The 12,680-nt window shown below is 46.8% G+C and overlaps 1 protein-coding gene across 1 annotated transcript in view; it reads left to right on the top strand.

The window, feature by feature from the left end:
- JMJD6 (jumonji domain containing 6) overlaps positions 1-11,476 on the top strand; it is a 13,889-nt gene extending 2,413 nt beyond the window's left edge. Inside the window, exons 3-7 of the mRNA XM_011951747.1 lie at positions 613-899; positions 2,432-2,567; positions 3,837-3,975; positions 5,485-5,612; positions 7,617-11,476. Coding sequence (XP_011807137.1) covers positions 613-899; positions 2,432-2,567; positions 3,837-3,975; positions 5,485-5,612; positions 7,617-7,653 — 727 coding nt within the window. The 3' untranslated portion in view covers positions 7,654-11,476. The remainder of the gene's footprint in view (positions 1-612; positions 900-2,431; positions 2,568-3,836; positions 3,976-5,484; positions 5,613-7,616) is intronic.
- Positions 11,477-12,680: the final 1,204 nt, after the last annotated feature.

Genomic DNA, 12,680 nt, shown 5'->3' with positions numbered 1-12,680 from the left:
ATTTTTAGTAGAGATGGGGTTTCACCATATTGGTCAGGCTGGTCTCGAACTCCTGACCTCAGGTGATGTACCGGCCTCGGCCTCCCAAAGTGTTGGGATTATAGGCGTGAGCTACCGCCCCAGCTGATTTTTCTTATTTTGTTAGGAATCAGTCCATGAAAAATGCACTTAGTGTTTCTGTGTACCAGAATTTATATCATCTCTGAACTAAAGGTGATATGATATATCACAAAATTAAAACCTGGCCAGGTGCCGTGGCTCAACCCTGTTATTCCAGCACTTTGGGATCCCTAGGTGGTTGATCACTTGAGACCAGGAGTTCAAGACCAGCCTGACCAACATGGTGAAACCCTGCCTCTACTAAAATACAAAAATTAGCCGGGCATGGTGGCATGCGCCTGTAATCCCAGCTACTCAGGAGGCAAAGGCAGGAGAATGGCATGAACCTGGGGAAGCAGAGGTTGCTGTCAGCCAAGATCACACCAGTGCATTCCAGCCTGGGTGATAGAGCAAGACTCTCTCAAAAAAAAAGAAAAACTGAAAACTTACTGTTTTGTGTGGTATGTGTGTAACTAAATTACACTTCACATCTTGGATATTTCCATTCTGTAGGTGGTTTGTGATGGGGCCACCACGCTCTGGAACTGGGATTCACATCGACCCTCTGGGAACCAGTGCCTGGAATGCATTAGTTCAGGGCCACAAGCGCTGGTGCCTGTTTCCTACTAGCACTCCCAGGGAACTCATCAAGGTGACCCGAGAGGAAGGAGGGAACCAGCAAGACGAAGCCATTACCTGGTTTAATGTTATTTATCCCCGGACACAGCTTCCAACCTGGCCACCTGAATTCAAACCCCTGGAAATCTTACAAAAACCAGGAGAGACTGTCTTTGTACCAGGTATAGATGAACTGGAAGAAAGTACATTCTTTGATTTCAATATTTTGTCATTTTGGAGCAGAACTGTTAGAGAGTGAGTCCAAAAAATCCTTTGGATGCTGCCTGGTAAATGAATTGGTACTTACCTCTGACAGTAATGTATCTATAGCGTCACATACTTTGGGAGCTCTCGTTCACATTTTACACGGCTGTAAAACTCTTGATAAACTATGTAGGCCAGTTGCGGTGGCTCACGCCTATAATATCAGCACTTTGAGAGGCCGAAGTGGGTGAATCACTTGAGGTCAGGAGTTTAAGACCAGCCTGGCCGACATGGTGAAACCCTGTCTCTACTAATAATACAAAAATTGACCAGGCGTGGTGGCGGGCGCCTGGTTAATCCCAGCTACTCAGGAGGCTGAGGCAGGAGAATCACTTGAACCCAGGAAGCGGAAGCTGCAGTGAGCTCAGATCGTGCCACTGCACTCCAGCCTGGGTGACAGAGCAAAACTCTGTCTCAAAAAACAAGTTGTATGTAAAGATACAACTTTATCTGCAGTAGTCACCTATTGTCTTTGTATATGGGTAGCAGCTTGTTTGTGGTTCTGTAAATTGGGGTTTAATTCCTTTTTTTTTTTTTGAGATGGAGTCTCGCTCTGTCACCCAGGCTGGAGTGCAGTGACACAATCTCGGCTCACTGCAACCTCCGCCTGACAGGTTCAAGCGATTCTCTTGTCTCAGCCTCCCAAGTAGCTGGGAATATAGGCGCGTGCCTCCACGCCAAGCTAATTTTTTGTATTTTGGTAGAGATGGGGTTTCATCATGTTGCCCAGGCTGGTCTTGAACTCTTGAGCTCAGGCAATCCACCCACCTCAGCCTCCCAAAGTGCTAGGATTACAGGTGTGAGCCACCACCCCCAGCCAGGGTTTAATTCTGTAAATTGAGTTGGAGGTCTCACTGTTACCCAGGCTGGCCACCTTGGTACAAGCAAGTCTCCTGCCTCAGCCTCCCAAAGTGCTGGGATTATACGTGTGAACCACCAAGCCCAGCCTAAATTGGGTTTTTGATGCAGTATAGCACTGTCTGGGTTGAGTCAGGAAATCCCACACCAGACAACTGCACTTTGGTAAGTGAAGGAAAGTGAACGTATTTAAAGTAGGTGTCCTCTTCCTAGAAGCTGAAGAACTTTATGCTTTTGCACTTTTGGTCACAGCTTTGGATTAACAGGAGTGAACAAACTTTTTGTATAAAGGGCCAGGGAGTCAATATTTTAGGTGACCCAGACTGTCACAACTACTCACCTCTGCCCTTGTAGCTGGAAAGCAGCCCTAGACAAGCCGTCACCAGATGGGCATGGCTGTGCTCCAATACAACTTGATTTACACTAACAAGTTGTTTGCAATCCCTGGATCAGAAGGAACATTTACTACCCTGTATCATGTCTCTGTAGGCTCTCCCTTATGGATAGGAGTTCCCAATTTCTGGTGTGTGTGTTACACAATAATTAGATAGGATCAAACCTTGCTTAACTGTTCTTATTTGTTGGATTTCAGGAGGGTGGTGGCATGTTGTCCTCAATCTCGACACTACTATAGCCATCACCCAAAACTTTGCCAGCAGCACCAACTTCCCTGTGGTATGGCACAAGACGGTAAGAGGGAGACCAAAGTTATCAAGGAAATGGTATAGGTGAGAGTCATTTTGTTGTTATTTCTGCTTGGTTTCAATTTCAACCCCAGAGATAAAATGGCGAGTCCACTGCTGCGCATCGCAGACAGGCCTGGGCAAAGCTGAGGCTGCCAATCCTCTGGGTAAGAGGAGAGAGGGGCCAAGGTCAGGGCGAGTCCTCAGGGTGTTTGCCAGCCTCGAGGTGGCAGGGTGAGACTCTGCATGTTGAATCCAAGCCAGTCAGTCAAAACGTCATAATTGGGATTGTTTCTCATTTTGTTTTGTTTTTTGTTTTTCAAAGCTAGCGCTAGCTAATTTTATTTGGGTTTTATTTGGGTTTATTTTTCTTACCCAGAAGCATTTTTCCCATTTGAACTTAATATCTTCAATTCTTGTGAGTGAGGTGACTGCCCTGGAGACTTAGCTCCTCTGTTTATCCACAGAACAGATACAGCACGGGCAGCGGCAGTGCAAGCCACCCACAGCCACCCCGTGCCACTGTGTCCCAACCCTGACCTGGAGGGACCAGCTCTCGGGGTAAGAGAGGGATTCTGGCTTGTTCTGTGCTCAGCCTCCCTGCTGAGAGGGCCAGTAAGGGTGGTGGCTTCTGTTCTCCCTGGACTCTTGGGCATCTGAGGCCCACTTACCCCGCCCCATAGGCCACTGCGTGCTGCGATCTGGTCACACCGCAGGCCTTATCATACAACAGGCCTTTTGTCACTGGTTACAGTGGATGCCAGACAAGGTTTCTGAAGGGGAGGGCTGCTGCTCTTCAGTTCAGTTTTACGATCCCAGTGAGGGGGGACCATCTCTGTTATTTGACACCTCATATTTCTTACAAATCTAATTGTTTCTGCTCTTAGAAATAGAATCTAACCAATGCAACTCTGATCATTATGTGCCGTGCTGTGGAAAGGAAAGATTTTTTAAAAATCAGCTGGGAAAGGTTCAGGAAATAAAACTAGGAAGAGGAACTTTTTCTCCCAAGGGAATAAAACTAAGACTAAAGGAAAATTGTGCCTCATGTGTTGGTGGCATGGCTGGCTCATTTGTGCAGGTGGTAGTATATTGTGTGTAGTTAGCATAGTTTTCCTTGCAGAAAAACTTGGGCACAAGAAAAACTTGTTCCCAGCCTGGGGTTTTGTCCTCACCATTATACAGTACCCATTCTGAATGGACGCACCTGGCATTCCCAGGTGTTTCTGAGAGACACAGGCCTCAACTCTGAGTGACTGTTTGTGAGTGGGTATGGCTGTCAGTGCACTGAGAACAACACTTCTTGCTTCTCAGGATCTTGAAGCAAGAGCACCCCGAGTTGGCAGTCCTGGCAGACTCGGTTGACCTTCAGGAGTCCACAGGGATAGCCTCCGACAGCTCCAGCGACTCTTCCAGCTCCTCCAGCTCCAGTTCGTCAGACTCCGACTCAGAGGTGAGGCCTTGCTCGCTCGCTGGCTGGCTCCTGGAGCCTCCAAGGCTCATGTCACTCAATCACAACCAGGTGTGACTCTTCCTCCTCCTATCCAGGAAAAGGATATGGAAGTTTTTCCACCTTGTTCTAAGGGTTACAGTTGTCACCATTCCAGCTGAGTGGTGTATCTTGCCCATTTTACAGCTTCGCACATGTGCATGAATTGTTTGTTTGTTTGTTTTGAGACTGAGTTTCGCTCTTGTTGCCCAGGCTGGAGTGCAATGGCGCGATCTCGGCTCATTGCAACCTCTGCCTCCCAAGTTCAAGTGATTCTCCTGCCTCAGCCTCCCTGGTAGCTGGGATTACAGGCACGTGCCACCACACCCACCTTATTTTTTGTATTTTTAGTGGAGACTATAAACTCTATATACTTTAGTAGGGTTTCACTATGTTGGCCAGGCCGGGCTCAAACTCCCAACCTCAGGTGATCTATCCGCCTCAGCCTCCCAAAGTGCTGGGATTACAGGCGTGAGCCACCATGCCCAGCTAAGAACTGTTAAAACAGCCTCGAGGTATCGGGTGTTTGGGGATTTAGTGAAGTAAATGGCTTAAGATGAATGAAGTAGCAGTGTCAGATTTCAAACTCATCCTTCTGACCTCAGAGCTCATATGAAGAATTTCCCCCATGGATGGTGAATTGTGAGCCTAGAAATTCAGCAAATCCAGTGACCTTAAACTTGAAGCTGACAGTAATACTAGGTGAGAGGGCCCTGCACCTCGAACAGGTGACATTTCTCTCTCAGCCTGGCGCGGTGACTCACGCCTGTTATCCCAGCATTTTGGGAGGCCAAAGTGGGTAGATTACTTGAGATCAGGAGTTCAAGACCAGCCTGGCCAACATGATGAAATCCCATGTCTACTAAAAATACAAAAATTAGTTGGGCATGGTGGTGCACACCTATAATCCCAGCTACTCAGGAAGCTGAGGCGGGAGAATCGCTCGAACCCAGGAGGTGAAGGCTACAGTGAACCAAGATCACACCACTGCACTCCAGCCTGGGCAACAAAGTGAGACTTTGTCTCAAAAAAAAAAAAAATTCTGTTTTTTCACACAGTCTATTGATTGAGTCTTTTCGTCAGGCGGGAAACGGGCTCTGGGAATGTTCAGTGCTGTACCTACTTCCTTTCATGCATCAAGCTCTGTTGGTAGAGTGAAATCTCATAATGCACTTTCAGAATTCTGACTACAAGATTTTTACAATGGGTATCGTATTCAGACAAATAACTGCACCGTTAAGAGAACAGTGGAGGGATACTTGGCCTCTGAGGGAAGTTTGAAATTCGTAGGGAGCCAGGAACATCCAAGGAGGTGGCTTATGAAGGCTGCATTGTGGAGCTCTCATAATGACTGCTTTGCATCTGGGAGAAAGTGACCAGTATCTGTGCTGTCCCCCGAGGTCAGAGGTTTGTTGAATGAAGAAGTGGGTTGCGTCCAGGTTGACTCCTTGTTTTCTCTCCTCCTGTGTCCAGTGCGAGTCTGGATCCGAGGGCGATGGGACAGTGCACCGCAGGAAGAAGAGGAGGATGTGCAGCATGGTGGGAAACGGGGACACCACCTCCCAGGACGACTGTGTCAGCAAAGAGCGCAGCTCCTCCAGGTGACCCAGCAAGGCTATTGTCTGTATGGAAGGACACGCTCGCGGCAAGGGCAGGGCCTGGGGAGGGCGGCCTGTCCAGTCCTGCAGACAAGGGGAGGCCTGACAGAGCCCGAGAATGAGGACGCCCTCGGCACGGGAACCCATTCACTTCGCGTTTGCTCCAGTAGCTTTCCCTCTGCTACCGATGCAGATAAACGCGGCTTGTTTTACTCAGAAAGGCAAGAGAATGTGAATGGTGCCAAAAAAACCCTTTATTTAATAAAAATTGAATCCATTTTCTATCTTGGAAATGTTTTCCTTTGAGAATACCAGAGCATTCCCTTATTGCTCTTCTCTTGATGGTCTTGGGGGAAAGCAGTGACTGCTGCTGCGCCTCCTTGACTGTGGAGTCGTCGTCCCAGCAGTGAAGGGAGAGCCATTGGAAAAGTCACCCGGCATCTTCTGCAGAACCTGAGGCATGGCCTCTTGCTTTTTCTCTTAGTTTGCCATTGCTGTTTGAGTGCTCAGCCAAATCAGACAACAGCAGAGAACTCTGATTTATCAAATCTTTCTTTTTTTTTTTTTTGAGACAGGGTCTTGCTCTGTTGCCCATGCTGGAGTGCAGTGGCATGACCATGGCTCACTGCAGCCTCAACCTTCCAGGCTCAAGCGATCCTCTTGCCTCAGCCTCCCAAGTAGCTGACTATAGATTTACCCCACCACACCCAGCTAATTTATTTATTTATTTATTTTGAGACAGAGTCTCGCTCTGTCGTCCAGGCTGGAGTGCGGTGATGCGATCTCGGCTCACTGCAACTTCCACCTCCCAGGTTCAAGCAATTCTCCTGCCTCAGCCTCCCGAGTAGCTGGGATTACAGGCATGTGCCACCACGCCCAGCTAATTTTTTTTTCATTTTTAGTAGAGGCAGAGTTTCACCATATTGGCCAGGCTAGTCTCAAACTTCTGACCTTGTGATCCACCCACCTCAGCCTCCCAAAGTCCTAGGATTACAGATGTGAGCCACCGTGCCCGGCCAGCTAATTTTTATTATTATTTTTAGTAGTGACGAAGTCTCTCTGTGTTGCCCAGGTTGGTCTTGAATTCCTTGCCTCAAGTGATCCCCCCACCTCAGCCTCCCAGAGCAGTAGGATTATTACAAGCATGAGCCACCTCACACAGCTTTTATAAAAACTTAATCACATCTCCAAGTATAAGATTGGATCTAAATAAGTTAAAACTTAAACATCTATTTGCAAGCCCCTGGGCATGTAACAGGCTCATAATGAAATTTGTTCACTCTCTGCATTTGTCTGCGGTCTTTAAATGCTACAGGTCTTTGATGTGCTGGTTGAAGTGTTAAGAGAGATTGTTGGAAGATAGTAAAATACTGAAGTTGAAGCTGGGCATGGTAGCTCAAGCCTGTAATCCCAGCACTTTGGGAGGCCAAGGCAGGAGGATCGCTTGAGCTCAGGAGTTCAAGACCAACTTGGAGAATATAGTGATACCCTGTCTTTAAAAAATATATATATATATATATATATGTTTTAATACTGACGTTCACAGGATTTTGAATGTCTGAAGCCCTTGACTGCTGAAGGTGACATTCCTATTACGTTCTCTCTCCCAGCAGCTGCGTCTTTCTTAAATGCATTGGGGAAGTGCAGGACCCACAGTCCGTCCTATCGTGTATTCTCCATTCTCTGTGGGTTAGCTGAAATTCAATGGGGAAATTCAAGTGACTTACTCAAGTGAATATATCAAACTAGAATGTGCATTTCTTAACCCTTGATGTCCTTTCACAGCCATACTTAGACTCTTTTTGCCTTTTTATATTGTTTCTATTATTATAGATTTATATCTGCACTTGATCTGTGACTTTGTAATTTGTAGGAAAACTCTGTAGAAAGCCCTGCCATGACTTTCACGTGGGGTCCCGGGGGTCCTGCTTTTAACATTGCCTTCCAGCTTTGCACCCAGCATGCTGTCTACGTGCTGATTACAGGCAGTTGTACTTTCCTTGGCAGGATTAGGGACACTTGTGGAGGCCGGGCTCACCCCTGAGCAGATAAAGAGACTCTCCCTGAGGTGGCTTCAGCGTAAGCTTTTGGCAGCCACCCAACTCAGTTCTCACGTCTTCTACTCCTACCTTCTCCTCTGTCTTCTTTGAATTTGGATATTCCTTCCCTGGTCCAAGCTCCTATCTTCAGTCAAATGCTGTTTTTACTGCTTCCTAAGGATAGATTATCAAGAAGTTTAACAGCTCGGCCAGCTCAGTGAAACATTGAAGCTAATGGGATGTTGGGTAAGAAGGTTCTGTGCCATCTCATTGAAAACCGAGCCGGGCAACCACAAGGCTGGCGGGGTGTGATCCTTGTAACGTCTTGTTGTGTCTGTTACTCACGGATGTTGGTAAGGAGCTTCCACAGAGCCAGCTGTGTACCACAGAGACACTGAGAGTGGTGAGTGGACTTTGTGTGTGAGCCAATTATGTGTCGGAAGGACTTGGAGTCCGCCCTCCTTCCAGTATGTCACCATCAGCCCACAGATGCATTCAGTGGCAGTGACCCAGCACCATCACCCACTGCTCAGTCTGTCTTAGGATTCCTTATCTTTTTCTCCATCATCATAGAGACTGAAATTTCAGGGGTGTTTTTGTGTAGTGTATTTTTTTGAGGGGGGTGATGCATTGGGATTTTTGTTTGCATAGAGTGGGAACGGTGTGCAGTGTGCTCTTACCACAGAACTTAAAGTATGAATAGGCTCCATTCTTCCCCACCATGCGATCCCTAAGAAGCGCTCACTTTGCAAGGTACTCTGACATTGGCGTTCCTCATTTGTTTGACCTACAGACGTTAAGTGGGTGACTTGTGTTACACATGGGGAGTAAATTCAGAGATGGCAGCTCTAGTCTTTGCGGTCTGTTGATACTTCTAAGTAACTGGATGACTTTTTGGGGATTGACCAGCAGATGCCATCTCTTGCCCTCTTGATTCACCTGCTTGCCTTAATTTGTCCCTAAATTCAACTAAACTTAAATAAAAAATAAGAGGGGTTGTCAAGGCCATGGGGCCCACTTGGAAGCACTGCCTGGGCTGGAGCGCTGGAGGCATTGGCAGGCAGGTGGGAAGGAGCTCTCACTGCAGTGTTCACAGGCAGGGAGGCTGTGTGTGGATGCGGTAGAATTGTGTGCTGTTGCCTCTCAAAATAGCCACTAGAAACAGGTGTAACCAGGAAAATACAGGTCTCTGCCCACTGTTACTAACAGACTGTCATTTCCGGACATTGGGTCATGTGGCTTTAGGAGGCTCGTTCTCTATTTTTGTCTTAGTTCAATTTTTTGCATCCTAAAATGCCAAACCCAGTATGTGGCTGGGTAGGTAGAACTGTGCTGCCTGCCTGCCATGGGGGCTGCTCTCCTGCCTTACCCTCACGCCCACAGCTCCCTTGGTTCCGTGGTGGGCACAGGATGTGTTTGGGTATAAAGTCAAACTCTGAATGTATAATCTCTTCATAGTAGTATCTGAGTGGTGTTGCTCCTCCTGCTTTTTAAAAAGACTTTTCTTGCCATCTACAAAAAGCTTTTTTCTTTTTCCCAGTATTGCTCCACATTTAATGTGCTGCCACATTTGCCCTTTTTCCTTACTTTCCTCTCAATTTTCTATCAACCACTCCTCTAAACTTCAGTTTAAAATTAAAAAAATGCCCAAAAAGGCTCTTTGCCACCAGGGGGCGTGGTAGGACACGTTGCCAGTGGTCTGGATAGTAGAGCAGAAATTTTGAATTTTAAAAATTAGCCACCCAGGCCAGGTACAGTGGCTCACGCCTGTAATTCCAACACTTTGGGAAGCTGAGGCAGGGGGATCGCTTGAGTCCAGGAGTTCAAGACCAGTCTGGGCAACATGGTGAGATCCCATCTCTCAAAAAAATAATCTAGAAAATAAAGATTAGCCACCCGGTTTTCCTTCTCCAGATGCTAAAGGTGATTCCTGTTTGGTAACAGTATTCCAGAAATGAGGGGAATAACATACCTGATAGGCCCAAGTCAGCTCTGGATAGTACGGTGTCTGGATAGTACAGATTATGTGCTCCTGGGACATGCTTTGTTTATTCCTGCCAGGCCAGGAACTCAGCAGCCCCACCCCCAACCCTGCTTACTGTCACTGTGGGCTAGCCAGGCTCTCTGTTATGTAAGCACAGCAGAGGCAAGGTGGGGAAACCGTGTGTGAGAAAGGAGTGGCGTGGTGGCAGGTGGCCAGGGTAGAGTAGGAAGAGTGGGTACCCGGAGACCACTTGTTCAGAAGTTAACTCTTCTTCCCATCTGGCATGAGTTACTCCATTGAATGGTGCCAACAACAGTAAAGTGAAGGAGAGAATGTCAGATTATTTTCAGGGATGATTCTCCAAGGTGACAGCAGATCTTAAAACCAAAGAGCTGGGTCCTAGAAGAAGGGATCTTGGACTATTAACTTCTGATGGAAGGACCAGGGTGGGAGAGACATGAGTTGGGGACTGAGAACATCAGGAGGACCCTGGGTCTTTGGGGATGAGGCTTCACCATCAGCTGGAAGAATCCATGCTGTACACATGTACGTGCCTCTGCAGTTAGTGGTACTGGGATGTTTAGGGTGACATCCTTGAGGGGTGAGCCACTGAAAAGAGGAACATTATTCACATTTTGCTGTCTTCTTGCAGCTGTCCATGTCTTAATAATTCAAGCGTTCAATAGATGTTTGAGGGCCAGGCACTGCTCTTGAGGTGCTGGAGATGTGGTGACAAGCCCAGGTCCCTGACAAGCTTAATGGACAGTGAATGTGCAGCTGTTCACAAGGCCGCTGGTGAGGGCAGGTAGAAGGAAGTGCAGACCTTCTCAAATGCAGGTGTACCGGCTCTACATGAAAGAGCGTAATTAACACCGCTGTATACTTAAGGTAGTAACGGCTTCTTCATGAAGTAGCAAAACTAAGGATCTGTGGAAAAGTTGCTGGTGCAAGTGCTTTACAAACTTATTAGAGACTCAGCCTTGGATTTAGGACTTTAAACGAGTATAGGATGGAACAAAATTTTTGCAGTAAATGTAAAAAATGCTGTGTAGGAGGTAGGCAGGATGCCCCAGCTGTAGGTTCTTTAGATTGTCTTTAGTATTTCCACAAGTAACTTGTTTTTGATGCGTGTACTGATACTGCTGGTAGATTTGAAGTGGAGTCTGGCGGCTTCTTCCACACTCCCCTCCCACTAGCTTGTGTCAAGATGTGACACCCTATACAGCAAAACTAGATGAACTTGTGCCCCCAGGTGGTGGCTCTCAACTTTCATTGTTAGTTTAGAAATTTTGGTCAGGTGCAGTAGCTCGCCCCTGTAATCCCAGCACTCTGGGAGGCCATGGCAGGTGGATCACTTGAGGTCAGGAGTTCAAGACCAGCCAGGCCAACATGGGGGAAACCCTGTCTCTACTAAAAATACAAAAATTAGCCAGGCATGGTGGCATGTGCCTGTAGTCCCAGCTACTCGGTCGGCTGAGGCAGGAGAATCACTTGAACCTGGGAGGCAGAGGTTGCAGTGAGCTGAGATCACACCACTGCACTCCAGAGCAAGACTCTGTCTTTAAAAAAAAAAAAAAAGAAATTCATCTAAGCCCCAGTGAACCTCCTGGAAGGAGAGCTAGCCCTGGCCAGCTTTCTCCAAGGTGACCGGATGCTACAGAAGAACTGGGACTGTCTTCTGCGTACTCGTGCCTCCTGGAGTTGTCAGAACACTGTCCTGTGTCCGTCTAGCCATGGAGTCTGCCATGAAATGCCTGTGGATCTGTCATTGGGTTGGTATTTTTAACTTTCACTTGGGTGAAACTTGTTCATCATTTTAAATAAAGCAACATGATTTGGAGTTGTGTTTTTGGCATTATTTTGTCCTTATTTTCTTTCTTATTCATTTGAAAGTCAATAGAATGTACTTTGTCAGCAGAACAGGACTTTTTAAAAATGTATTTATACTTTAAAACAAAGAATGGGGCACAAAATTAAGACCCTGGGCCAGAAGCATAGATGCACACCTGTAATCCCAGCTGCCCAAGAGGCTGAGGCCAGAGTATCACTTGAGCCCAGGATTTCGAGGCTGCAGAAAGCTATGATCATGCCTGTGGCTAGCCACTGCACTCCAGCCTGAGCAACATAGTGAGACCCTGTCTCTTTAAAAAAAAAGAAAAAAAAAAAGACCCTGTCTCTTTAAAAAAAAAAAAAGGAAAGAAAGGAAGGTCAGCTGGGCACGAAAGCTCATGCCTATAATCCCAGCATTTTGGGAGGCTGAGGCCGGTGGATTGCCTGAGGTCAGGAGTTCGAAACCAGTTGGACCAACATGGTGAAACCCTGTCTACTAAAAATAGAAAAAAAGTAGCCGGGCATAGTGGTATGCACCTGTAATCCCAGCTACTCAGGCAGGAGTATCGCTCGAACCCGGGAGGCGGAGGTTGCAATGAGCCAAGATAGCGCCACTGCACTCCAGCCTGGGCAACAGAGTAAGATTCCATCTCAAAAAAAAAAGAAAAGGAAAAAATAGTAAGCCCATACACTGACTGGAAGTTCCACAGTGGTCAAAAGCTAGTTGCCCATAAATAAAGCCTATTTCACATTTTATAGTTTGGGGGCTCTTTTCATCAACCACCACTAAAAGGAAATGCATGGCCCTTTTAATATCATGCAGTGCAGCAGAATTCAGCTCTCCCTGTTGCTGGGGGGTCTTGTTTGTATATCTTCAAAAGAAGCACTTCATCTAACATCTTGGTTTATATCACAGATCAGCTCAGGCACTGTAATTTTCCTAAAAAAGTATTAAATGCATCCTCAGCAAAAACTGGAACCATGTTTTTTTAACATTAGGCCTTATGTTTGGCATGATACCTGACATGCCCGTCTTGTGTTTATTTAAAATAACTAAAGAGTGGGTGGGGCGTGGTAGGAAAATATGTTTTTGGTTACAACGTGTTTATCTCAAAATCCACTGTTCAGCAACAGAGGCCTGGGAGGATCTAGAGAAACAAAAACAATAGCCTTCATTTCCTTCACTGCACCCTCACACCCTGCATGCATTCTGGAATT

This window comes from Colobus angolensis, unplaced genomic scaffold (assembly GCF_000951035.1).
Source record: "Colobus angolensis palliatus isolate OR3802 unplaced genomic scaffold, Cang.pa_1.0 Scaffold1, whole genome shotgun sequence".
In the NCBI taxonomy this organism is placed as follows: Eukaryota; Metazoa; Chordata; class Mammalia; order Primates; family Cercopithecidae; genus Colobus; species Colobus angolensis.
The sequence above is the reverse complement of the archived record's forward strand: the minus strand, read 5'-3'. Positions and strand labels throughout refer to the sequence as shown.